This window comes from Martes martes (genome assembly GCF_963455335.1).
Source record: "Martes martes genome assembly, chromosome: 9".
In the NCBI taxonomy this organism is placed as follows: Eukaryota; Metazoa; Chordata; class Mammalia; order Carnivora; family Mustelidae; genus Martes; species Martes martes.
In genome coordinates, this window is record NC_137896.1 from 22765982 (window position 1) to 22791657 (window position 25676).

The window sequence follows — 25676 nt, forward strand, 5'->3', positions numbered from 1 at the left end:
TGTAGCTTTTCCTTACCTGTTTGTCTTGAAATAACCAGTCTTTTCCATTTTCTTTATGTAGCAATATCAGGTAAGACAAGGACATTTCCCATGTTCAGTTGCATGTCAAATAGGCAGTTTCCAGATTAGCATAAAGCCAATAAGTGATTTCTGTTCTGAAGGACACTGACAAACTGGAATGCATTCAGGAGTGGGCAGTGGGGGGCGCCTGGGTGGCTCAGTGGGTTGGGGCCTCTGCCTTCGGCTCGGGTGATGATCCCGGAGTCTTGGGATCGAGCCCTGCATCAGGCTCTCTGCTCGGCGGGGAGCCTGCTTCCTCCTCTCTCTCTGCCTGCCTCTCTGCCTACTTGTGATTTCTGTCTGTCATATAAATAGATAAAATCTTAAAAAAAAAAAAAAAAGAAGTGGGCAGTGAGCCTTGTGAAGGGTTTAGGAACCGTGTTGAATGAAGAGTGGTTGAAGGAAATAGGGATGCTTACCCTGGAAAAGAGAAGACATGATGGTTCTTCTCAAGTATTTGTCAAAAAAAAAGAAAAGAAAAGACTTAATCTAAGTAAGGTATTCCACTGGGCAGTGGACGTTTCATGAATGTTACATGAAGCAGGTTTACATTCAATAAAACAAAAGTCTAACAAGAACTGTCCTTCAGGGGGATAGGTAACCTCCCAAGGTCATTGGACTTGTTTGAACAGTGGCCCAGATGGTTGACTGTGAGTCAAGAATGCTGTAGAAGGAATTCCAGTACAGAATAGAAGGTTCAGATGACTTCAAAGCCCCTTCAGCTCTCACACAGCTGTTAGTAAAGACCTTTTACTATATTCATTTTTCATCTTGTAAGATGGCACAAGATGCCGCAGTCAGTGGGAGAGCTGATTTTCATTTCTTAAAGCTGCCTGAGGTGCTTGTGTTTTCATCAGAGACACTGATGAAGTCTTCCAGAGTTAGAATGAAATAAACATGAAGTCTTCTGAGAACCAGAACAATTTGTATTGACTGGGTGGAATTTAGTACACCTACCTCTTTAACTTACACTAATGCATGAATCTTGGAAGAAATTCTTTCCCCAAGTTGTTATTTCCAGTCCCTCTGTGATGGTCTTAGGGGACTTGCTTTAGACAGTTGTCCAGGAAAATGGCTCACCCAAGTATAAAGGCTTGGCTTCACTGCAGGAAAAGTGAGGAACTATAAAATGCTCCTGATTGCCACATTATGAGCAGTGTATAAATACACTGGCTGGTCTGGTGAGGTCTTCATTATTTTTAATGGATGCTTTCTTCATGAACATGTTGTGGGGGAAAGCCTTCTTCAGGGAAGATTTGGGTCTTGGTGGCAAATCTGCCTTTCTTGGGTAGAATAATTAATGAACCTACATGTGAGGATCTGAAGGAAACTGTGGAGTTAGAAAAAAAAATCAAGAAACAGGCCATTAGGAATTTTACTTAAAATTGTAAATGTGTTGACATTTATATACCAGTACCCACATTTGACAAATATTAATTTTTGCCATATTTGCTTTAGTTTTATTTTTTCCAAGATAAACTTTTACAGAAAGTAAACTAGCCCATTTCTCCTTTCTTCTCTTTCTCCACCAAGATAATTACTGTTCTAAGTTGGTTTTTGTCATCCCCTTGTACATTTTTTTATCTCTTACCACTCATATATTACCCATAAACAACATATATAATATATTGTATTAATGAAAACTATATAAGCAGTATCTCACTTTTCAACCTGTTTTTATTAGTCAACATTATGTCTTTGAGTAGAGATCTGATTTTTTTTTCTTTTCAACTGCTGAATAGCTTCACATTGTATAATTAAACTACAGCTTAACTATTCCTCTACCAAACACAGTTGTTTTAGCTCTTTCATAATGACAGTACCTTTTAAATTGTGCGGGAGTTTCTTGAGAGAGAAAGAGATGGAATTGCTGAGTACTAGTCTATGAATATTTTTAACTGTATTAAATTATATTCATGACTTGTTTTATCAGTTTATATGTCCATCAGTTAGGGTTTAGAGGTTCAGAATCATTTCCAACACTTGATACTGTCAAACTGTCTCATGTTTACCAATTAGATGGTGTGATATAGTATTTTTGATTTAGTTTGCATTCCTCTGATTACTAATAAAGTTGAGTGTCTTTTCCTATGTTTACAGGCAAAAAAAAAAAATTGTCAATGTGTCTATAGTTGAGGTAGGCTGTAAGCTTCATGAAAGCTGGAGTTTTTTACTTCATTGTTCACTTCTTTCTTCCCGATGTCCAAATCCACATCAGGTACTGAGTTAGGTACTCAATAAACTATTTGTTCACTGAAGTGAAGAGCTAACAGGTGTCCTTAACTCCCTGCCTGAGGATAGAAGTAGGCCGGTCAAAGCCAAAGCTTTAGGATAACGATACTAGGATGTCATTAGTTTGATCGTGGTACAGACCAGTACTCCCCGAAATGTGTTCTGTGTCAGATACTTCCTAGAACTTCAGATGTTAACAAAGTTAAACAGGCTTCTTTTTTAGCCTGCTGATATGGTGAATTACACCGATTGATTTGTGAATGTTGAATCAGCTTTGCATTTCAGGAATAAATCCCATTTGGTTGTGATTTATTGTCCTTTTAAAATATTGCTGAATTTGATTTGTTAGTGTTTTGTTAAGGATTTTTGCATCTATATTCATGAAGGCTGTGGTTCTGTAGTTTTATTTTCTTCTAATGACTTTGGTTTTGATATCAGGGTAATATTGGCCTTATAGAAAGAGCTTGGAAATGTTCTTCCCTCTTGTTTTCTGGAAGAGTTTATGTAGATTTCGTATCATTTCTTTAGATGTTTGGTAGAAACATTAAGTGATGTTTAGTGATGCCATTGAGCATGGAGTTTTCTTTGGGGAAGGCTTTTTTGTTGTTGCTGCAAATCCCATTTCTTTAATAGATAGTAGGACTATTCATGTTATTTATTCTAGGGAGTTTTGGTAGTTTGTGTTTCGTTCAAGAAATTTGTCCATTTTCTCTAATAATAGTATCTGTTGTCCTAAAGGTGCTCATAATAGTCCCTTAATATTTTATGAATATCTCTAGGATATGTTGTGATAACTTCTCTGATTCTGGTAATTTTTATCTTCTCTGTTTTTTCTTTATTCCTTGATCAGTTCTGTCAACATTTTATCAATTTTACTGATACTATTAATGAACTGGCTTTGGGTTCTTAGATTTTCTGTGCTATTTTTCTGTTTCTAATTTTACTGATCTCTGTTCTTTATTATATCATTCTTTCTGCTTGCTTTTAGGTTTAATTTGCTCTTCCTTTTTAGTGTCTTACCATAGGTTTTGTTTAAGTTGGCTTCGAATGCTGATTTATTCCCATGTAGATACATGTTTTTCAGTTGTTATATGTTTATTCTGTTTTCCCCTATATGAGCTTTACTCTGAAAGCTTTGAAAACATGACAGACCTCAAATTAGCAAAGAAAAAAAATCTTAATTACGATTAGAGACATAATCCTTCTCTAATTTATTCTGGGTTCTTCTGCCCATTAGAGACACTGCTCTTTTGACCCTAGAGTGTTTGAGAAATGAGCATGATATAGTATTGGTTATAATATTTTTGGGTGAATTTGAACCTTAATAACATAGCTTTACTAAATTCTAGATTGTTTTTTCTTCAGTTGCTATTTCATTCTCAGTTTTTGCATTTTTTTAGTCTGCATATTTGAGTTTGTAATTCGCTATCATTTTAAGAAAAAATTAGCTGTTATAAGACTTTTGTGGTTGGACTAATTTATTTAATTGTATCCTTAAGGAAATATTTTGAAAGTCCTTAGAAATACTTCCTTACTTTAGCACTGAGTTGGTCTTCAGACCTACAATTTAACTCTTAAAAGAATTTATTTTTCACTTTCAGATTTATTTTTACGGAGGCATAATGTACGTATAGTAAGATATACAGATCTTAGGTATACAGTGAATAAATTAAAACCACCACTCAAATCAAGATTCTAAGAGAATTCTTAGTGCTTTGGGAAGTAGTAAAATTTTGATCCTTTTTCTATATTTTACATTCATTGAAAACCCTTAGTGATAAGCACAGCCTTCTCTTAATCAGCAAACTATAAAACTAGGGAAAATATAGAAAAAAATGACTCTTTCCCCAAGGTATAAAAAAGACTTATAGAATAGTTAGTAGTGCTTCTGAAGTAAAGTTGAAGGATTGAGGGGGTTTTCGGTTTGTTTGTTTGATTTTGGTCATAGAATGGGGAATTTTTTAATTAATGTGAGTGATGTGAGTTAATGTGAGTGATGCTGAACAGTGATTTAGAGGCTCAAATGTGATGAAGTAAGTTTGAATTAAAGAAGAGATTTCATATAAATAAATATTGGAAAAATCTTTTTGACATTTTGATGCTAACTCATAAAATGTGAAAATTGTGTGAAGTCTGTGAATGGTTAGCTTTAAGAAAGAAATAATCTGTGTTGGTTTAGCTATTAAATTTGCCTAGAGACAGGTTTGGACTCATCCTCCTGGTTGAACAAATATAAGATGTTGTGACTACATCTACTAGCTCTGGAACATACTTGGTCATATCTTGAGTTTGTTTTTCTTTATTTTTTTTGTCTAGAAGATAAAGATTGCGGCCCTGCGCATGTATACTAGCTGTGTGGAGAAAACTGACTTCGAGGAATTCTTTCTAAGTAAGTTTACTGTTTTTGATAGTTCTGAAAAGGAAAATCAGTCTACTTTTCATGGAGTGCCTGGTTGGCTCAGTTGGTAGAGCACGTGACTCTTGATCTTGGGGTTGTAAATTCGAGTCCCATGTTGGGTGTACAGATTACTTAAAAATAAAATCTTAAAAAAAAAACAACCTATTTTTCATTTTTATGACTGGGTCAGTTTTGAGTCACTAGTGAAACAATTTTTCCTGTACAAAAGTGTGTAATAAAAGCTGCTTATTTTTCTCTTTTAATAGAATAAACAAGGGCAAAAAACCCTATAAATAAGACATTTTAACAAGTTAGAAAAAAGAAGAAACCAAAAATTTGTCTAGTACTTTGACATTTTCCACACATGCATCTTTTTACATATGACTACTCATAGTAAACAAATCCTGTTTACATTCTGGATGTTGTACGTAGCATTTTGGGTGAAATGAACTTTTTGCCAATCATTCCTCTTTTATTTCTAGTTTTTAATTGTTTTGGTTGATGCCTAATGATTGTTTTCTTTCTGTTGAAGGATGATTGGGTCAAAGGTATATATATATATGTATACACACACACACACATAATTTTATTATTTATATCCCATTGAAAGTAAATTGTTTTCCAAAGGGGTTTTGCTGGTTTAGATCATCACTGTCAGCTGATTATAGTGACATAGTATTCATTTTGATGCTGTCAACTGTTCAGTTACAAATAAAGTTATTTAAGCAGGTACTTCTTTTAAAGTAATTGAGAAAGTTTAAGCTGTTTCTAGTTCTACAGATTTTGGAAAGAAATGTGTGCTGTGCACATCTGTGGTTACAGCCATTATCCTGAAAGCCACAAACACTTGACTGTATATACTTGATAGTTTTCATGGAGAGCAAATATTTGTATAGAATTATGTTAATAACAAGGAAGATAGCTAGATGCAATTTGGATTATTTAATAACTGTTTTGGTTTTTAAAAACCAAATGCAAGTTGTTTTGGTGATTTTATAATTTTATAATATAATTTTTATAATTTCAGCAGATCGATGTTATGTTAGAAACTTAAAATACATACCCTACTGAGTTGTAATCCTGATTTAGTGTCTACCTTCTGTTTCTTATTTACTCATAGGGACAAAAGTAAACTTTCTTGCTTCTTTTTAATCTCTAAAAAATTCTCATTTAGGAGAAATTAGTCTGAAAGGAGAAAATATTCTTTATCTATTTGATGAAGAAACTATTAATATTTGAAGCTGGATTTTTCCTAAGTGATTTCTGGAATCCATCTCCCCAGTGTTTTTCATCAGATCTTTTTAAAAGTTCATCCTCAGATACCTGTTATTATTTGATTCTATAAATAACTAATAAATTTATAATTATTTGAAATGATGTTTACTAGTTATTTTGTCTTAGCCAGTCCTCATTATTGAAGATCCTTGAGTTAATATTATAAATTGAATACTGAGATTATTATTGTATGTTTAAGGTAACATATCATGTTTCAATTTATAATTTGTTATTAACTACTGATAAAAATAAAAGTTTATACAAATTATTACCATAATCACATTTACATGGTGTGCTTTTACATTTGGCTCATTTAGGAGTTACAAAACCTTGTAGGATAGGAAGGACTTGTATTCTTGTTTTCATTTTTATTTTCTTTTCAGAAGCAGTTGTAACTTAAAGGCGAAGTGATTTCCCAAAGTTGCTTAGCTTGATCCTATGTTGTCTGGCTTAAAGGCCAGGAATTTTTCCACTATAATATATGACCTGTGAAAGAATGTAATTGCAAATTAGAAATTATAATTCATTTTAATATATTTGTATGTTATTGTTTTTAAATAGGAACTATCTCTAGGAGATATTCTATTAGTATTATTAACTGATGTTTACGTATATTAGAGTATGTTCACCTCAATAAACTTTGTTCTAGCTTTGCCCTTTGAAGTTGTTACCTGGGGAGGCAGCACTTTTGGTGATACCACTCTTGTTTATGCTTTTTAAGACCCAGTTTAAGAATTGCCTTTTAGGGGCACCTGGATGGCTCAGTGGGTTAAGACTCTGCCTTTGGCTCAGGTCATGATCTCAGGGACCTGGGATAGAGCCCTGCATCGGGCTCTCTGCTCAGCGGGGAGCCTGCTTCCCCCCTCTCTCTCTGCCTGCCTCTCTGCCTACTTGTGTTCTCTCTCTCTCGTCAAATAAATAAATAAAATCTTAAAAAAAAAAAAAAAAGTATTGGCTTTTAGACTTACAGCTTGTTCATTTGTATTAATGCTCCAGTGTGGTCCAACTTTGTTGTTGGTGGGTAGATTAAATTTTAAAATGAAACCAAAGTGGTTCTGAACTGTGGCTAGGAATAAAAAAGGGAGCCAATCTGAAAAATACCATTTGGAGGCAGATAAATATCTATGAAACAATGAGACTTGCTTGCATCTTCTAAAGAAAGGTTCTAAAGAGTAGGCCAGGCAGGTTTGGGGTAAAAGAAGCGAATATATGTATCACTCCCCAAGATTACACTTTTAAAGTGGCTGTTTCCCTTGGATTTTTGGTATTTTAGGGCTTGACTTTTAGAGTCCTGAGCATTCAGTAGTTTTTAAAAAGGATAGAGAGGCTTAGGTAGCTCAGTACTATCATCCTTACTCTTCCAAAAAGGTGAGGCCAGTGTTAATTCCTGAAGATTGTGTAAGAATGAGTTGTGAGTAGCCCTATAGCCTCTTGGATCGGCCCCCATAAAATGTCCAAGTTATAGACTCTCTATCATCTCAGAGCCAACGTGCTCAAAGGTCTTGATCCAGTGACCTCAACCTTGGGGATTCTGACTGGTGAGATTAATGGCCCCCTGTTGTTTCCAAGATGTTCTGATGGTGTATCCCATTTGTGGCATCAATGAGCATAACCTCTATGAGAATGCAGTGGTTTGCTAACTGGTCTTTTGGAGATCAGTTCTGTTATGAGGAGCACTTTGGAACAGATGGGGCCAATCAATAAAGTTTGTGTTGAATTCCATACTGAAATTCCGTTCTGTATGAAAACTGCTTTGTCTTTAGCTCTTAAGAGACTTAATACCTTGGAGAGGAGTTTCCTTAATGAATAAGTTCTGAGTCAGTGATTGAGGTTCATCATTTTATTGACACAGTTTTAAATAGTGAGCTATTTAAGGTATTTAAAACCCTACTGTTTAAATAATTCACCAAGAAACAATAGTAAATATTTATTGAGTACCTATTAAATATTAACCATTTTGCTAAACATTTCATAGGCCTTATCTCATTTAATCCTCACAAATCCCTATAAGGTAGGTTCTCTTGTTCTCCCCATTTTACAGAGAAGATGGCATAGGCACTGAGAAGGCTAAGTAACTTTACCCAGATTCATGTAGCAAGTAAGAGGTACGGTCACGGTTTTGAATTGGGAGGTCTAACCTGGAGGCTGCATTAAACAAACAACTGTGTTAATACTGCCACTCCATAACAGTGATGAATTATTTAATTTTATCTATCTTGATATTGAGGAAGAAAGTACCTAGCCTCAGGAAATAATGCACCAAGCGTGTATTGGTGCAAGAGTGTGATCTTGACAAAAGGCAGTAACAGATTTTAACTTTGACTTGTTTAAACACAATTTTTTGAGCTGAAAATCCACTATGTTTTTGTGATGCTTATGGTCATTCAGTGGTCTTATTTCTCAGGGCTTTACCCTGTGGGTTTCTGTTCTGACTCTGCTGGGTACAGGGAGTCATTATGCCAGCTCCTTTCCCATCGTTAGCCCTGAGCCGACCCCCAGAACGGAAAATTGTGACCCAAGTCCAGCTGCTGGCCTGTCTGTCTGTCTGTGCTTTCCAGCCCAAGAATTGATTCCCTCTCTGAGAAAATTGGAAAGGCTCCTGGAGGCTGCCGAGAAGCTTTGATGTAGAGGTAGCAATTGAACAGATTGTCCTTTAGAGGCAGCCAAATTTCATTTTCCAGATTGAAAGACAGACTTCCAAGAAAACTTTTCTTTTTAGTGTTTTGTTCTAGCATCCAAAAAAGACCCAACTTCAGATCTGGGCTTGAGAGTTTCTCATGACTATTCTTGTTCTAGGTGGAGGGTGGTTGGCCCACTCTCAGATGGCATGTGTCTTAATAGCTGTATGGTTGGCCAGGCCAGCCTTCACCTCCCTCCTACTGGGTTCCAAGAGGAAGTCCACTTGACAACTGCTGGGCACCTCCCAGTAAGCTCACCAGAGTATTTTGGTGTCACTTTGTGACAGATCTGGACTTAAACTCCAGCCCAGTCACTAGCGTGTTATATTGTGGCTGCCCTCAAGTTACTTAGCCTTTTTGATCCTGTTTCCTCATCTCTAAAAGGAGGATTATAATGCCTCCCTTCAGGGTTAAAGTGAGAATTAAGTAAGATAATGGGGGTGCCTGGGTGGCTCAGTGGGTTAAAGCCTCTGCCTTTGGCTCAGGTCATGATCCCAGGGTCCTGGGATCGAGCTCCACATCGGGCCCTCTGCTCTGTGGGGAACCTGCTTCCTCCTCTCTCTCTGCCTGCCTCTCTGCCTACTTGTGATCTCTGCCTGTCAAATAAATAAAATCTTTTAAAAAAGTAATAATAAATAAAAATATTTTAAGTAAGATAATGTATTGCCATGACTAGCAGTGGACCTGGAAATACAGGCCTTTAGTGAATGTTAGTTTCTGATACTAGTATTAGAGAATCAGTTAGCGATTAAGACCACAGTGCCTGAAATCAAGCAGATCTGAATTTGATCCTAGATGTTTGATTTCGTAGCTGTGTGACTTGGGCAATTATCATGGTCTCTAAGAGTCCATTTTCTCACCTGTCATTGAGGGTATTAGTAATATCTACCTCATAGGCCTGTTGGTAGGATTCACTGAGTCATGCATGTAGGCATCAATTACAATGTCTCACACAAAGTAAGCCCACAAGGAATGCAACTCTTTATTATTGTTGGTAGTGTTAGTGTGCTTCACAGAGGTTCTGCTCTGTGTTTTCTCTCCTAGTGGCCCTAGTTTGTTATCATTTAGTACATTGTATTGTTTACAAGGCAGAAAATATCCCTTTTTTCTTGAGTCATTGCTCAAAGGGCAGATTCTACTCGAAGAGTCCAAACTGACCACTGATACTCACTTTTCTTCAACCTCTTGCTCTACCTTTTCTCCCTGTCATGTAATAGGGAAGGTGCATTTAGTGGGGGACCCCTCATCTAGGCCAGAGGCATTTCCTAGAGATCTGAGAATTGACAGGCGTGGATGTCTAAGCAGTGACCTGAGTTTTAGTGTCTTAAAGTTTTGTCATTCCTGGGGGGTGATGAATGGCCTTTTGTTAGATGTAACCTGCTTTCCTTTTCAACTACAGCTCCCTAGAGCCTCACTTCTTTCTCCTGGTCATTTATTTTGGGTGAATCATTCAGCATACCCAGAATGTTCATAGCATACTGGGTTGCCTTAAGGAAGGAAGACAGGAAAAAGAAACTAGAAGAACTTAGACTTCACAGCAGGGCAACAGTGAAAAACACTTATACTTAAGTGTGGTAGACAAAGTAGTGTCGGCCTAGCTTTCCTGATGAACTTGAGACTAGGAAGGGAAAATAGCATATAAATTGGAAGGAATGATATAGATCATCTAGGCCACATTATGCAAAGTGAGAAAACTGAGCATCTGAGAAGAAAAGCGATTTGCCCAAGGCCACACAGCGAAGTGGTACCAGGGCTGGAACTAGAAGGCTGGTTGTCTGATTGCATTCGATGCTCTTTTGACCCATCATCTTGCCCTGTGGTTCCACTGGCCCTCTCTCTGGTCGCATAATCAGAGAACACTGTAACTGCCATTTATTTGAGTTGAACAGAACCAATATTTAAAATATAGTCAATATTCCTTCTCTAAACCCTCACGTATTTATACTTTATTGTTATTTTCTAGGGTGTCAGATGCCTGATACATTCAATTCATGGTTTCTTATAACTCTACTTCATGTCTGGTAAGTGAGCAATTTAAGTGAAGTCACCAATTTTTTTTTTTTTTTGAAACACTGCTAACTTGTAAGGTATAGCCTTTAGCAGGGCTGATTATATGAAATGGCGGTTGTTCAGGCATTAAAAACTGTTCCTTTCATTTTAATAACTAGTGTCTTAAAGCACATTTTTATTAAAGGTCAAAGCATAGTCCCAGAAAGAAACTAATATTTGTAAGCTTTTCTCAAAGAACACCTAACCTGGTGAACAATGCTATCACTATCTCTAAGAGACTCTGTGAGCATGGATGGAAAGTTCTCTCCCTTGGCTGTTTTAGGAAAGTTCACATTTACGTAAAAGTGGTTTGAATTGTGAGAATCCGTGGTCATTTTCATTGCTGGTCATCAGAAACCTATAACAAATTATAGCACTGACATTTACGCCTGTACCTCTAAAATGTGCATACAGGTTAGATTCATGCCAGGTTTGTTGCATGTAAAAATATTTAACACCTTAAACAGTATATTTTTTCTTCAGCTGCAAATTAAGTAGCCAAAAAAAATCAATTTTTCATCTAATGTTACACAGTATTAAAGGTCAGAAGGATATAGGAGAGACGTTGAAGTGGGGGCTGGGGAATGCATTTATTGAACTGCCAGATCTTGGGAAAGTAAATTCTGGAGAACTAAGTTTACTACTTTGACCATAGTGAGTATCTGAGGAACGTGGGGAATGGTTGCCCTGTCAAAAGGACCCTTGTTTGAGACTCCCTTCAGCTGAGCTTTGCATCACAGGACTGACTACTATATAAAGACTTTTTGGTTTTGATCGCCTCTGAAATACTTCTCCTTCTGAACTCCCGTAGTCACTGAGATTGGCTAAGGGGCATAAGGTAGCAATTTATTTTATGTTATTTTTTCTAAGCGGGTACTTCATTGAGTGCACACTATGTCCTGGGAAGTTTGCTGGGAACTAGCAGTGGTTCTCAGGAAGCTCACAGTCTAATGAGGGAGATAAGACATTTAAAATAGTCAGTGACAAATCGGAATGGCTAGGTTTTATAATAAATCTGAGTAAGTAGTGCCTATGGGACCACAGAGGAAGCCACAATTATCAAAACCGTTAGTAGTTTTGCCTATTTTTTTTTTGAAATATACAGTCTTTTAATCAGGCAGCTGAGAAGGCAGACTACCCTCTGTCTGAACAGTGAAGGTTAAGGAAAGGTTTAGGAAGGGCAGCTGGATATACTGAGAGGAAAACCACTTTTTTAAGAGGAGAGGACTGCAGAGGTGGCACTGCAGAATTACTCACTGGAAAGGTGGGAGGGCTGAGAGGAGGCTAGGCTGTTCCCAGAGGAGCTTAAAGATAATATTCAGAGCTGGTATGAAAGACTCTTTATTGCCCATATAGCTAGAGGTATCAGAGAGTTAGAGGGAGTGGATGGCAAAATAAAATATATAATCCCTGTAACCACATCCCAAGGTCGATCCCTGACTAATAGTAGCCAGGAGAACCTTGAAACTACTTAGAGTTCTTTCAAGATAGCCACCATTTCCAGACATGCCTGCTGCATCTTCCTTGATGAGGTTGGTTCTAATTTCTCAGAGGAGTGGGGAGTACCGCTACCAGTTAAGTAGGGGGAGGGAGGCTGTGTGCCTCAAGTCCGCACTTGGTCTCCCCTCCACCCTTCCTTTTTAGTTCTTAGGATCTGCAGGCTCTGGTGGAATGGAGCGGTAGCTTTTCAGTTTGAATCGGGAAACTCACTGGGTTTTAACTACTGAGAACTCACTGGGCGTTAAGGACTAGGGGCTTTGGAGAGAAGGGCATGCACCTTCAGAAACAGTCCAGCAGATGACAGGCAGAAAGTACAGTTGCCTGAAACGGATGACATTGAAAGATGTCCTGTGCCCAGGGCACAAGCAGATTCGATGGAAGGACAGGGAGGTATGACTAAATCCAAATTTGGTGGTAGTGGTTGGGGAGAGTATTGGATAAAGAGTGGCTTTGTGGTAGGAGTGACATTGAGATATACCATGAAGGGTGAGTAGAATTTCTGTCAGAGAAAAGGAAGGCATTTTAGGTTGAGGAATATCAGGGGCAAAACACAGAATGTATGTTCAAGGACATGGAGTATTTGAGGACAGCCACTTGTCTGAAGTGTCTAGAGCGGGTTTGTGCAGGAGTTTTAATGGGAAGCATTGCCGTAAATGTAGTTTGGGGCCCAATTGTGCTGTCACCCTCCAAGAAGAATTGGGGAACCTTTCTCTGCTAGGGTATAAGGGTATTAGGAGGAGTAATGGATCCACTCCAAGTCTGTGGAGAAGCTATGTTTTTCCAACCCTGTTCCCTTAGCCTAAGCTCCAGGAGGATTACTGAGGGATAGCCATATCCGGTATTACAGGACTCAGTGGACTTGCCAGAGATGTGTAAGGTTGAAATACCTTAGGTGGTAGTATGAGGGAGAGCTAGGGAGGCTTAGAAAGCAGTTACAAAAGTAGAAAGAGTCCTTCCCATCCCCTAAGGTAAAAAAGTAAACCCTAATAAACAGAATACCCTGGCAGTGGAGTTTTCAGAAAGCTTGCTTGGGTTCCCGAGGATGATGACTCCCTGTTGGCTCTTAGAATAGAGACAGGATTTCTCACATACTTCTAGTTCCCTGGAGGAGGTGTTGATGATTCCCTTATCCTGTGTGCTTTCTCTAGTTCCCAAGTTTTTCTGTGTATTTTCAGTTTCTAGAGGGCCCTTATCAGTTATGTATTCACATGAGCGTGCAGCTGCAATGACTATGTGTCTTTTGTGTCTGCCGAACAAGATTAGTATTGACTGTGGCCGCTGAAAAATTGTTGAGAGAGGTTGCGCTCTGGTCTTTCTTGCGTCCAACTGTGGACTTGATAAAGGCAAGCCTTCTCTCTTCCCTGTCCTGGGTAGTCACATTGCAATCCATTAAGGTATCCACACCAGAAACCAGGGAGAGCTCCTTGACTTTTCCCTTACCCCTTCATCTGGTCTCAAACTTTTTTGACCATGAACCACAGTAACAAGTGAATTTTACCCTACAACCAAGAACACATACATCTCTGATGCTATAGTTTTAAAACTTGACCTTACAATGCCAGATGGTCTCTGATATTTTCTATTCCGTTTGAATTCATTATAAAAAAAAATTTAAAATGTCACCCATTAAATTGATTTTACTGGGTTATAGGCAACAGTACCTGGAAACTGGTCTTTGGCCTCCAGTTTCCATCTTCACATGCCTTTGGTCTTCTCAATACAAATTGCATCAGTACACACACACACTCCTTAATATTCTCCATTATTCTCGGGACAAAGTATGTTTCTTGGCACGGTATTCATATCCCACCAAATACGCCACCTCTGCTAGTCTCATGTGCTATTCTAGGTACCACTATCACCACCACTCCCTCCTCTACAAGATAAAATAGTATTACATAATAGAAATATCAAATCTTCTCTACAAAGCTTTCTTCTGTCCAGGAAGCCCTTCTCCCTGCTCTCCCCCTGACAAACTCCTGTTTTTCATTCAATATCCAGCTCAGATATCATTTCTCTTTGAAGCCTTCGCTACCCTTCAAAGGCAATAATTAGTTCCTCTTCTGCGTTTTCTTAGTATTTTAGACACTTCTATCACAACACTCATCATGTAACATTATTATATTTTATCATATCGTCTTTATAGATGGTGAATTTATTGAGCGCAACAATTTTTTTTAATTATCTTTTTGGAAAGGTATGAAAATGAGATGTTTCTTCCCTCAACTGCATGTCTTACTCTTAGTTTGTATCAGTAAATGTTCAATAAATAATTGATGGCCCCAGATCTGGCTTGGCTCCCACAACATTTGGAAGGGTCCTGGCACTGTCTTTTGGTTGGGTGAGAGTGGCAAAGCTCCACTCCAACTTAAGTTTCTCTGGTGGTTACATGTATGTAGCTGGAATTTATGTTTGTATTAGTAGATTTGTTGGGCGTTCCCCTTTTAGTCGTGGAACACTAATACCTTCTAGATGCAGAGGTTAATTTTAGGAAATGGAATGGAATAAATAAAATTAGAATATACTTATGATAGAGATGGGATGCAGGGAATAAATTGCAGTTTGTTTGTTATTTTATTTTATTTTTAAGTAATCTCTACACCCAATATGGGGCTTGAACTTACATCCTGAGATCAAGAGTTGCATGTTTCACTGACTGAACCAGCCAGGTGCCTCTGCTGTTTTTTTTTTTTTTTTAGATTTTATTTATTTATTTGACAGACAGAGATCAAAAGTAGGCAGAGAGGCAGGCAGAGAAAGAGTGGGGGGTGGGGAGGGAAGCAGGCTCCCCGCCGAGCAGAGAGCCCGATGTGGGGCTCGATCCCAGGACCCTGGGATCATGACCTGAGCAGAAGGCAGAGGCTTTAACCTGCTGAGCCACCCAGGCGCCCCTCTGCAGTTTGTTTGTTGGTTAGTTTGTTTGTTTGTTTATAAATTTACTTATTTATTTGACAGAGAGAGATAGATCACAAGTAGGCAGGGAGGCAGGCAGAGAGAGAGAGGGAAGCAGGCTCCCTGCTGAGCAGAGAGCCCTATGTGGGGCTCGATCCCAGGACCCTGAGATCATAGAGGTAGAGGTAGAGGTAGAGGCTTAACCCACTGAGCCACCCAGGTGCCCCTGCAGTTTGTATTTTTAAAAATTATTTTAAAGTCAGGTGTATCATAAATGTAATAATTACTAAGCCTTTTACTAATATTACCTTTTGTTTATTTTACATGTCCCAAGCACACGCTCTCCCTCTCCCTCTGCCCCTCCCCGCCTGCTCTCTCTCAAATAAATAAATCTTTAAAAAAATAAAACCACAGATCTATTTGATTTTACAAACGGGGAAATGATTTTGGCAATTTTAAGGAATTTGTCACAGGCCTCTTCATCTGTAATGGAGGATCTGAGACTCAAATCCAAAGCTAACTGCTCCTTCTGCAGTCCCTTTTATCCCCTCTTGATGGTCATAGGGATGGGGGCTTCTTCCCATGAACAGGAACAGCATAGCACTGACCATCAACTGTATGAAACTGTGTTTCTTGGTGCTTGCTGTCTGGGTTCTGGGGGAGGCAAGAAGTAGATCTGAAAACAGTACAGGTTGATACGTGCGCTGTGTAGGTCTTATGGGAGCACAGAGGAAGGGGGGACTGCCTGGGGATGGTCAAAGGAAGCAGTTGCATTGGCCTTCTGGGGTCTAGAACCAGAGCACATGGGGTCTTGAGGAGTTATTAGGAGGGTAGGAAGTAAAGGTAAGCTACTTTTTAAGACATTCCAAGTGATTAAGAAAGATGATCACTAGAAGGAGAAACAGGACAGAGAGGAAGCATTTTGATACTTGCTTTCTATTTTTTATTTTAAGAGGGGGAAACACTGGAACATTTTTATGAGTCTGGGGGAAGAAGCCTCTGGGAAAGAAGAGAGGGAAGTAAACTGTGCTGGTGGGAAGGGGTTGGAAAACAGACTGGTCCCAGTCTCCAGCCAGAGAACTGCCCTGGCAGACACTCCCGGCCTTTGCAAGGGGGCTCTTTAAAATGGCTACAGCAGCTTTGATGTCACTGTAGGCCTGTAGGCTCACGCTGGAACATCCAGTGGCTCCAGACCTGCTAGATATGGTGAGGCCTGGCCATGTGTACATCCTCACTCTCCCTGCCCCAGCCAGTCACTCTGTTCAAACACTCACAAATGTGGCTTTTTACCCAAACCGAAGGCCTATGCAGCATCCTTTTATCAACATTGCATAACCTAAAAGCACTGGTACCTGCTACCCAGGAGCTTGTCCTCTGTAGTGGATCTGACAGGCAGGCCCCAGGCCAGGTGTAGTTCTTGGAGGAGGCTCGCTGTCAGGTGAGATGGCTTCAGGAAGTGCCTCACCCCACTTGTCTGTTTGCCCACAGACTGTCCTGTGGCCTCCACACTCCCCACACTCCCCACATAAAGGTTAGGCTTCATGGGGAGGGAGTTTAGGAAACCAGGTGGAGATAGCCATGTACACAGCCCCGGGGAAGGGTAAGCATGCCAGCTCACAAATAAATAAACTCATTCATTAGCACACTGCTGAGGCTTGAGTGTGGGCATGCAGGCTCTGCTTCCTTGGCCTCGGCTGGTGGCAGAGTAAGGGAAACAAGCTATGTGAAAGTCCCCTTTGGGATTCCTTCATAGCAACCAGAGTGACAGACCTGCCTTGAATGCCCACTAGTCTTCATTGAGGTCAAAATCTGATCCACTCTGAGCAGCTTATAAAGCACCATGAGGGAGAAACAAGGCCAAAACACAACTGGCATTGTCAGAAGGCCCAACAGAGCAAGTCGTACAGGGTACTGAGAGCTGCCAATACATGGCAGAAGGTCAGCGTCAAGAATAACAAGAATTCTTCCCTCCCAGGTTTAGGCAGAGAGGAGCAGAGTGTGGCTAGGACTCTTGTTCCTTTGAACTTTTGCAGAGAGTGTTGCTGTCTTCCTCTTCTTCCTTGTCCGATCCAGCAGGAAGAGGCTCTTGGAGCTGTGCTGTCAACAGAATGGGGGAGACAGCCCGTACTGACACTGCCCGGGGAGACACTGGCTTGGGGGAAAGTAGGGGTGTTCAGGCTTCATTCCAGCTCTGTTCTTTTCCTTTGGGCAACCTTAGGTTACTCAAGTAATTATGAACTACATTTTAAGGTTTTTCAAATGATCAAGAAGGTGGGATGGAGGGGAAACATTTTTTTATTTCTTACTTTACGATGGGGAGACACTGAAATATTTTTATAAACCTAGAGGAAGAAACCTCTTTACTTCCTTCTCTTCTTTTCTCAGAGTGTCAGTTTTGTTTTTGTTTTTGTTTTTGTGAAATGGGAGCAGTTAAAATTGATTGAAAGAGGGGCGCCTGGGTGGTTCAGTGGGTAAGCCTCTGCCTTCCGCTCAGGTCATAGTCTCAGGGTCCTGGGATCAAGCCCTCATCGGGCTCTCTTCTCAGCAGGGAGCCTGCTTCCCCCTCTCCCTCTCTCTGTCTCTCTGCCTATTTGTGATCTTTCTCTGTCAAATAAATAAATAAAATCTTAAAAAAATTGATTGAAAGAGTGTGAATGAAAGTGCATTTTATTTCTTGTTTTTTTTTTAAATAAAATTTTGTTTATTTATTTGAGAGAGAGAATTAGAGAGAGAGGATGAGAAGGGGGAGGGTCAGAGGGAGAAGCAGACTCCCCAGTAAGGAGGGAGCCCAATGCGGGACTCGATCCCAGTACCCCAGGATCATGACCCGACCCGAAGGCAGTCACTTAACCAACTGAGCCACCCAGGTGCCCCAAAAATGCATGTTCAAGTGACAAGTCTGATATTAGAGGATGTCACAAATGGCAGTAATCACTATTATTATTTGCTACAACATCTTAGCCCTTTGTTTTTTGAGACGCCTAGTGAAGTGAGTCTTTTTCCCCTTTTCTCTGCCTCTGTGCTTGCCTTTTAGCGATAGTTGGGAGCCAGGACTAAGACTTAACTACTCCTTTTTTTTTTTTTTTTCCTTTCCTTTGCTAGCTGGGCTGTTTGCTTTCCTTATATGTAAAGGAGATCAGTATTATTTATGAGCCACTGGAATCACTGAGAGACAAGGATAGTACTGTGAAGCTTAAAACCTCAATAATAAATTGTGGGTTTAAGAACATCATCAGACTTGGGAGGGGTAATTGGAATTGCTCCTAAACAGAGAGTAGTTTATATATAGACTAAGTCTATAGTTAGAGTGGGTGCTTAGTAAATACTTATTAAATGAATGATTAAGTTCATTATTTAATACAAGAATATTTTATTGATAAGTTCTTTCTTTGTAAAAAGATTTTTAGAAGTCTCTTTTTAGGGCAGTTTTAAGTTTGAGCAGAAGATTATCTCTTTTTTAAAGGTTACCTTGCATTTTTTTTTAAAATTTAAATGTTTCATTTATTTATTTGACAGAGATCACAAGTAGGCAGAGAGGCAGTCAGAGAGAGGGGGAAGCAGGCTCCCCTCTGAGAAGAGAACCCGATGCGGGGCTCAACTCGGGACTCAACTCAGGCTCGATCCCAGGACTCTGGGATCATGACCTGAGCCGAAGACAGAGGCTTTAACCCACTGAGCTGATGCGGGGCTCGATGTGGGGCTCGATGCGGGGCTTGATGCGGGACTTGATGCGGGGCTTGATCCCAGGACTCTGGGATCATGACCTGAGCCCAAGGCAGAGGCTTTAATCCACTGAGCCACCCAGGAACCCCTACTTTGCATTCTTAAGGGCAGTCTTCATTATGTTTTAGCAGGGAAGTGTTGCCCCTTTCCCCTCCTCCATCCCCCACAACAGAGCTCTGAAATTATGAAGTTGAATCAGTAGCAAAATGTAATTTGTTTTCTTAACACTTAAATATTTATTACGAGGAATGCACCCTATAATGTAAATTGAGGTAGAGCAATCCTGTTCCGCTCTTTAAACCTAGTATTCTCAATTGTGGAATGTAGTTTACTTAGTGACTCAAACTTTATTGTGTGCAGTGAGAGCCTGTGTGTGGCAAGTGTTGCCTTTGTTTTGTAGTGGATACCAGGATCATCAGATCTTTTTTGTTTTTGTGTACCATTTTTGACTTATTTCACTCATTTTATTTTCATCTCCCAATGTACTTTAACCTTTTCTGGGTGATTCAGGAAGTCCTGATAACTTTTTTTTTTTTTCCCAAGATTTTATTTATCTGCCAGAGAGCACAAGCAGGGGGAACAGCAGGCAGAGGGAGAAGCAGACTCCCTGCTGAGGAGTCTGATGTGGGGTTCGATCCCAGGACTTTGGGATCAAGACCAGAGCCAAAGGCAGTTGCTTCATTGACTGAGCCACCCAGGCGTGTCCTGGTCCTGAAAAGTCTTAGCTGTACTTTGCCAGGCTATCTTTTTTGAGTTGTGCTGGGTATGTTACCATCCCTGTTGAACCTCATTTGCTGTGCTATTTTTTGTATGTTTGTTTCCAATATATTTTTAGTTTCTTTCTTTCCTGTTAGGGTGCCAGCAGTTACTTTTGGTTATTGTAGGTATGCTTGCCTCAAGTTAGCCAGTCTTTCCCCTTCTGATACACTATTTCTAATGTGATGCTAGTTTTTTTTTTTTTTAAGATTTTATTTATTTATTTGACAGAGAGAGAGAGATATCACAAGTAGGCAGAGAGACAGGCAGAGAGAGAGGGGGGAAGCAGGCTCCCCAATGAGCAGGGAGCCCGATGCGGGGCTCGATCCCAGGACCCTGGGATCATGACCTGAGCCGAAGGCAGAGGCTTAACCCACTGGAGCCATCCAGGCACCCCGTGATGCTAGTTTTGAAACTTATTACCCTTGTGAGGATTAAATGGAAAATAGAGTAAATGGATTCCGTAAGATTTGTACTAGTCATTAAAGGAGGCAGCTAAATGGTACTGTCCTGGGATCAAATTATCAGGGGTCAGATCTCACCTTTGACTAGGTTTGTAACTCTGGGCAAGTTATTCTTCTAAGATTCAATTTCTTCAACTATCAAGTGTTGACAGTGGGAACACCTGGACTATACCAAAAGAAAAAGCTTTTGCATAGTGAAGGAAACAGTCAGCAAAATGAAAAGGCAACCTACTAAATGAGAGAAGATAATCACAAATGATATATCTGATAAGAAGTTAATGTCTAAAATATATAAAGAACTTATATGATTCAACACTCCCCCAAAATAAGTAATCCAATTAAAAAATGGGCAGAGGACCTGAACAGACATTTTTCCAAAGAAGACACAGATGGCCAACAGATACATGGAGAGATGCTCAACACCAGTAATCATTAGGGCAACACAAATCAAAACTACAGTGAGACTTCACTTTATATCTGTGAGAATGGTTAGAATAAAAAAGACAAGAAATAGGGGCGCCTGGGTGGCTCAGTAGGTTAAAGCCTCTGCCTTCAGCTCAGATCATGATCTTGGGGTCCTGGGATAGAGCCCCACCTTGGGCTCTCCCTGCTTAGCAGGGAGCCTGCTCCCCCCAACCTCTGCCTGCCTCCCTGCCTACTTGTAATCTCTCTCTGTCAAATAAATAAATAAAATCTTAAAAAAAAAAAAAGACAAGAAATAACAAGTGTTGGTGAGGATGTGGGAAAAAAAAGGAACCCTCATGCTCTGTTGGTGGGAATATAAATTGGTACCGCCACTGTGGAAAGCAGTATGGAGGTTCCTTAAAAAATTAAAAATAGAGGGTACCTGGGTGGCTCAGTTGTTTAAGTGACTGCCTTCGGCTGTGGTCATGATCCTGGAGTCCCGGGATCGAGTCCCGCATCAGACTCCCTGCTTGGCGGAGAGTCTGCTTCTCCCTCTGACCCTCCCCCTTCTCATGCTCTCTCATTCTCTCTCAAATAAATAAATAAAATCTTTTAAAAAAATTAAAAATAGGAATACCATATGGTCCACTAATTCCACTACTGGATATTTACCCCCAAAATGAAAACATGAATTTGAAAAGATACGTGTACCTCTGTGTTTATAGCAGTATTATCTATAGTAGTCAAGATTTAGAAGCAACTGAAGTGTCCATTAATAGATGAATGGATAAAGAAGATTCTCCCTCTCTCTCTCCTCTCCCCCCCCCTCTGGAATATTACTCAGCCATTAAAAAGGATGAGATTTTTTTTTTTTTTGACAATAAGGATGGACTTAGAGGGTATGATGCTAAATTAATTAAGTCAGAGAAAGACATACCATATAAGCTCACTTATGTATAAAGTCTAAAAAAACCAATGAATAAACAAAAAGCAGAAGTAGACTCATAAATACACGGAACAAACTGATGTTTCCCAGAGGGGAGAGAGTGAGGAATGGATAAAATGGATGAAGCAGAGTGGGAAGATACAGGCTTCCAGTTTATGGAATGAATAAGTAATGGAGATAAAAGGTACATCATAGGGAACATAGTCAATGGTATTGTAATAGATTGTACAGTAACAGATGGTAGGTACACTTGAGGTGAACATAGCATAATGTATACTTTATGGTCTGAGAAAATCTGTGCCTTTTAAACCTCAGAGAGCAGGTGTATTAACAAACTACAGAATTTTCAAATAAATGAAGAATTCCATTACCTCACTTTTGCTGTTGATGAATTGGCCTCTGACGACATGTAAGCATCAAAACTCACAGTGTCTTTTCAGGTGAGAGGCTGACATGAGCGACTTGATTAACTTTAAGAAAAATCTTATGAAAAAGGACTATTGAATTTTCTCCGTCCAGTTTGTTTCTGCTTTGCAATATATCCTATGTTACATGAAGTAGTCAAATCTTTTTCCATGACCTGTTTTTATTGTTACAAAGTGTTATTTCTTAGGCACCAACTGGGTTCAGAGGTTACAAATTTAAAATCACAGCATCCCCAAATCTCATGGTTGGAAGGGATGTTAAAGACCACGTAGTCAGTCTCTCAGCTGAGTTCTCACAAAGTGTTTACCCTTCAGAAGTAGGCAAATTCTTTACATCTTGGGCTTATTCATTCCATTATTCAAATCTTCAGAAACTCTCCTGTTAGAAAGTTATTTCTTTCAGTGTTCAGTGTTGAGGAATTCTTTCTCCCTCTGTGGCTTACCCATTGGTTCTGATTCTAACTCTTGGACAAATAGTCCAGTCACTTGTCTACAATATTTAAGGCAACTCTCTTGTTTTTCTCCAGGCTACGTGTCTTCTGATCTTTCATCTCATCCTCTTGTTTCTTAAAATATAACGTTTAAAACTATGGACAGCATTCTAAGTAGAGTCTGACCTGTGCTGAATGGAACAAAAATTTCACTTTGAAGATATTATGTTTCCAATACTATATCTAAAATCATGTTAATTTGGGGGGCAACCTCATCATCACCTTGACTTCCTTTGAAGTTAATTGTCAGCTTAAGCCTATACGGCTTTTTCACACATAGATGGGCGTGACTCACCTATCCTGTACCAGTACCAGTTCTTTTTTTTTTTTTAAGATTTTATTTATTTATTTGATAGACAGAGATCACAAGTAGGCAGAGAGGCAGGAGGGGGTGGGGGAAGCAGGCTCCCTGCTGAGCAGAGAGCCCGACATGGGGCTCGATCTCAGGACCCTGGGATCATAACCTGAGCTGAAGGCAGAGGCTTAACCCACTGAGCCACCCAGGCGCCCCAAGTACCAGTTCTTTAAGACTCGAGTGCAAGACCTTAGGTTTACCCCTGTTCAAATTCATTCTATTATATTCAGCCCATTGAAACAGTCTGTTGAAGTATTTTTGGCTCATGTTTGGGTCATCCAGCATATTTGTCTTCCTGCCCAGCTTCTTGTCATCTGCAGATTTGATAAGTATGTTTTCTTTTCTCCATCTTAGTCACTAACAAAGATATTGAGGCGGGCCAGGCTGGAATCATTCCATTGTACCATACTATTGCTAGTAGAGTTTAGCAGGATTAATTGTGTATGGAGACAGAATTGTCAGTTTAGATCCAGTGTGCCATAATTATAGGAGGAAACGTCTTTTGGTGAGTAGTCCTATTATAGTCACCTAAAAACTATTAAATGAAAGATAATAGAAATAAGGATGCTCATTTTAAGGGTGAGATAAGGAACTAGTTTGAAAAGTTAATGGCCCTGTTTGTATTTTTACACATAGTTAAGTATAATATATGTTTACTAATTAATAAATATAGTACAGTTCTTACATTCTTATGGAAGATCTTAAGCAGAGACCCTTATGGACTGACTAGAGGCAATGTGGTATAGGAGAGGAAGCCCTAAACTAACCCTGAGATGTTTTATTCACTTATTTATTTAGCAAATAAATATTAAATGCCTACTATTCTTAAGCCCTGGATATACAATGGTTATTAAAAAAAAAAAACAAAAACAGCCCAGGGGTGCCTGGGTGGCTCAGTGGGTTAAAGCCTCTGCCTGCGGCTTGGGTCATGATCCCAGGATCCTAGTATCCAGCCCTACATCGGGCTCTCTGCTCAGCAAGGAGCCTGCTTCCCTTCCTCTCTCTGCCTGCCTCTCTACCTGCTTGCCATCTCTGTCTGCCAAATAAATAAATAAATAAAATCTTAAAAAAAAACACAAAAAACCAAACAGCCCATACTTGATCTTTGCCTTCAGTGGAACTTATATTCTAATGGGGGAAATGTTTCGATAATTACGTAGGTGAAATCATAGTACTTTCTGTGATCGGTGTTCTAGATGGGTACTGTCCAACAAACAATGCAACTCATATATTGAATTTAAAAGTTTCTAGTAGCGGGGCGCCTGGGTGGCTCGGAAGGTTAGGCTTCTGCCTTCGGCTCAGGTCATGGTCTCAGGGTCCTGGGATCGAGCCCTGCCTCGGGCTCTCTGCTCAGCAGGGAGCCTGCTTCCCCTTCTCTCTCTACCTACCTGTGATCTCTCTCTCTCTGTGTCAAATAAATAAATAAAAATCTTAAAAAAAAAAAAAAGTAGCTCCATTTAAAAAAGTAAAGAGAAAATAATGAAATTTATTTTAATAATTGGTTTTATTTAACTCAGTATATCTGAAATAATATTTCAACCTGTAAGCAGTATAAAAAATTTGAGGTATTTGTATTCTTTTTGTTGAACTAAATCTTTGAAATCTTAAACTTATGCTACATGTCAGTTGGAACTAGTCACATTTTAAGTGCTCAATAGCCACATGTAGCTAGTAGCTTCTGCGTTGGACAGCACAGCACTGTGCCCATCTTTACAGACTACTCGGTGGTGTTGGGCAAATTACTTTCCTTGTGTAGGGCTTCTGTTTTTATTCAGTAAAATGAAAGATTTTGACTTGCTTATCTTCTAACAACTAAATGTGGGTCACTTGCATGTATGAGAACACCTTCTGAGGTGCTCCGAATAATCTCATTATCTTGATCTGGGTGCTGGTTATATGTATATAATATGTAATACGTAATTTCTCAGGCTGTACACTAAAGATTTGTGTACTTTATAGTATTTATGTTATACCTCAATGAATGTTTTTTAAAAATAAGATCACTTACAGTTTTTTAATTCTGTGTTCTTTCCTGAAATTACTCAGATGAGCTGACCTTCAGTATAAATGTGTGATATAAAGAATGCAAACAGCCAGTTACTCTTTATGTCTTCTTCCCACCCAGGATGTGTCTAGTCCGAATGAAGCAGGAAGGCCGGAGTGGGAAATACATGTGTCGGATCATAGTTCATTTTATGTGGGAGGATGTTGAGCAGCGTGGCAGAGTCATGGGGGTAAGTGAAATGCTGTCAGATTCTGGTCCTGGAAAACTCCAGTGAGGGATTGCCTGACTTGAGTTGACGTTTTATGTGTTCTATAATGGCTTTGCTTTTAGATTTCTGTGTAATGCTGCCTAATGTCAGGTCGTAATTCAGCTAGAGTTGCTTCTGCCTCTGTGGAGACTGACATGCCATGGAGACTTTGTGTTTGCAAACATTATTATGGTTTGTCGGTGTGAGGACATCCTGTGTATGTGTATGAGTATGGAATTATTAAGCCCAAATAATGGTGGTAAGAGGGATGGATTTGTTGAATGGAGGAAATCAAATAATTGAGCTTTAGGACACTATGCCTTTGACACCAATTCAGTCTTTGAACCAGTCCTCCTCTAAATTTGTTCTGATGGAAATACCCTGGCATCGGGCCTGCACTGTCCTCAGGAACTGAAAAACAAGCTCCTTGATCACTAACAACCTAGAATAATTTGGCAGGGTGTCTACTGAAGATGTACAATAGTACATTTAACAATTAACCTGAGAAAGGGAGGTTGTGTGTGTGTGTGTGTGTGTGTGTGTGTGTGTAAAACATAGAGCGTAGAAAATGGAACCATAACATTAGGATAAGGTTGTTTATATAAATAGTAACCTCTTTCTTTGGGTATATTGTACATTTTTGTGTCTAGACCATATTTTACTAGATTGTAATCCTTGTTTCCCATTTCATTGCCTCCCAGCTTAAGATCGTCTAAAGCAGATGGGGTCACAAAATGGGTTAATTTGTTTTTTTTCCATTAAAATGTTCTCCCTA

At 39.5% G+C, this 25676-nt stretch overlaps 1 protein-coding gene across 5 annotated transcripts in view; it reads left to right on the forward strand.

Annotated features, from left to right (window-relative positions):
- The window catches only part of UQCC1 (ubiquinol-cytochrome c reductase complex assembly factor 1), a 97742-nt gene that overhangs the window by 27029 nt on the left and 45037 nt on the right, over positions 1-25676 (forward strand). For all 5 annotated transcript variants that reach the window (XM_080813094.1, XM_080813090.1, XM_080813091.1 and 2 more), the window contains 3 exons: positions 4609-4681; positions 10607-10664; positions 24775-24883. In XM_080813094.1, coding sequence (XP_080669220.1) covers positions 4609-4681; positions 10607-10664; positions 24775-24883 — 240 coding nt within the window. The remainder of the gene's footprint in view (positions 1-4608; positions 4682-10606; positions 10665-24774; positions 24884-25676) is intronic.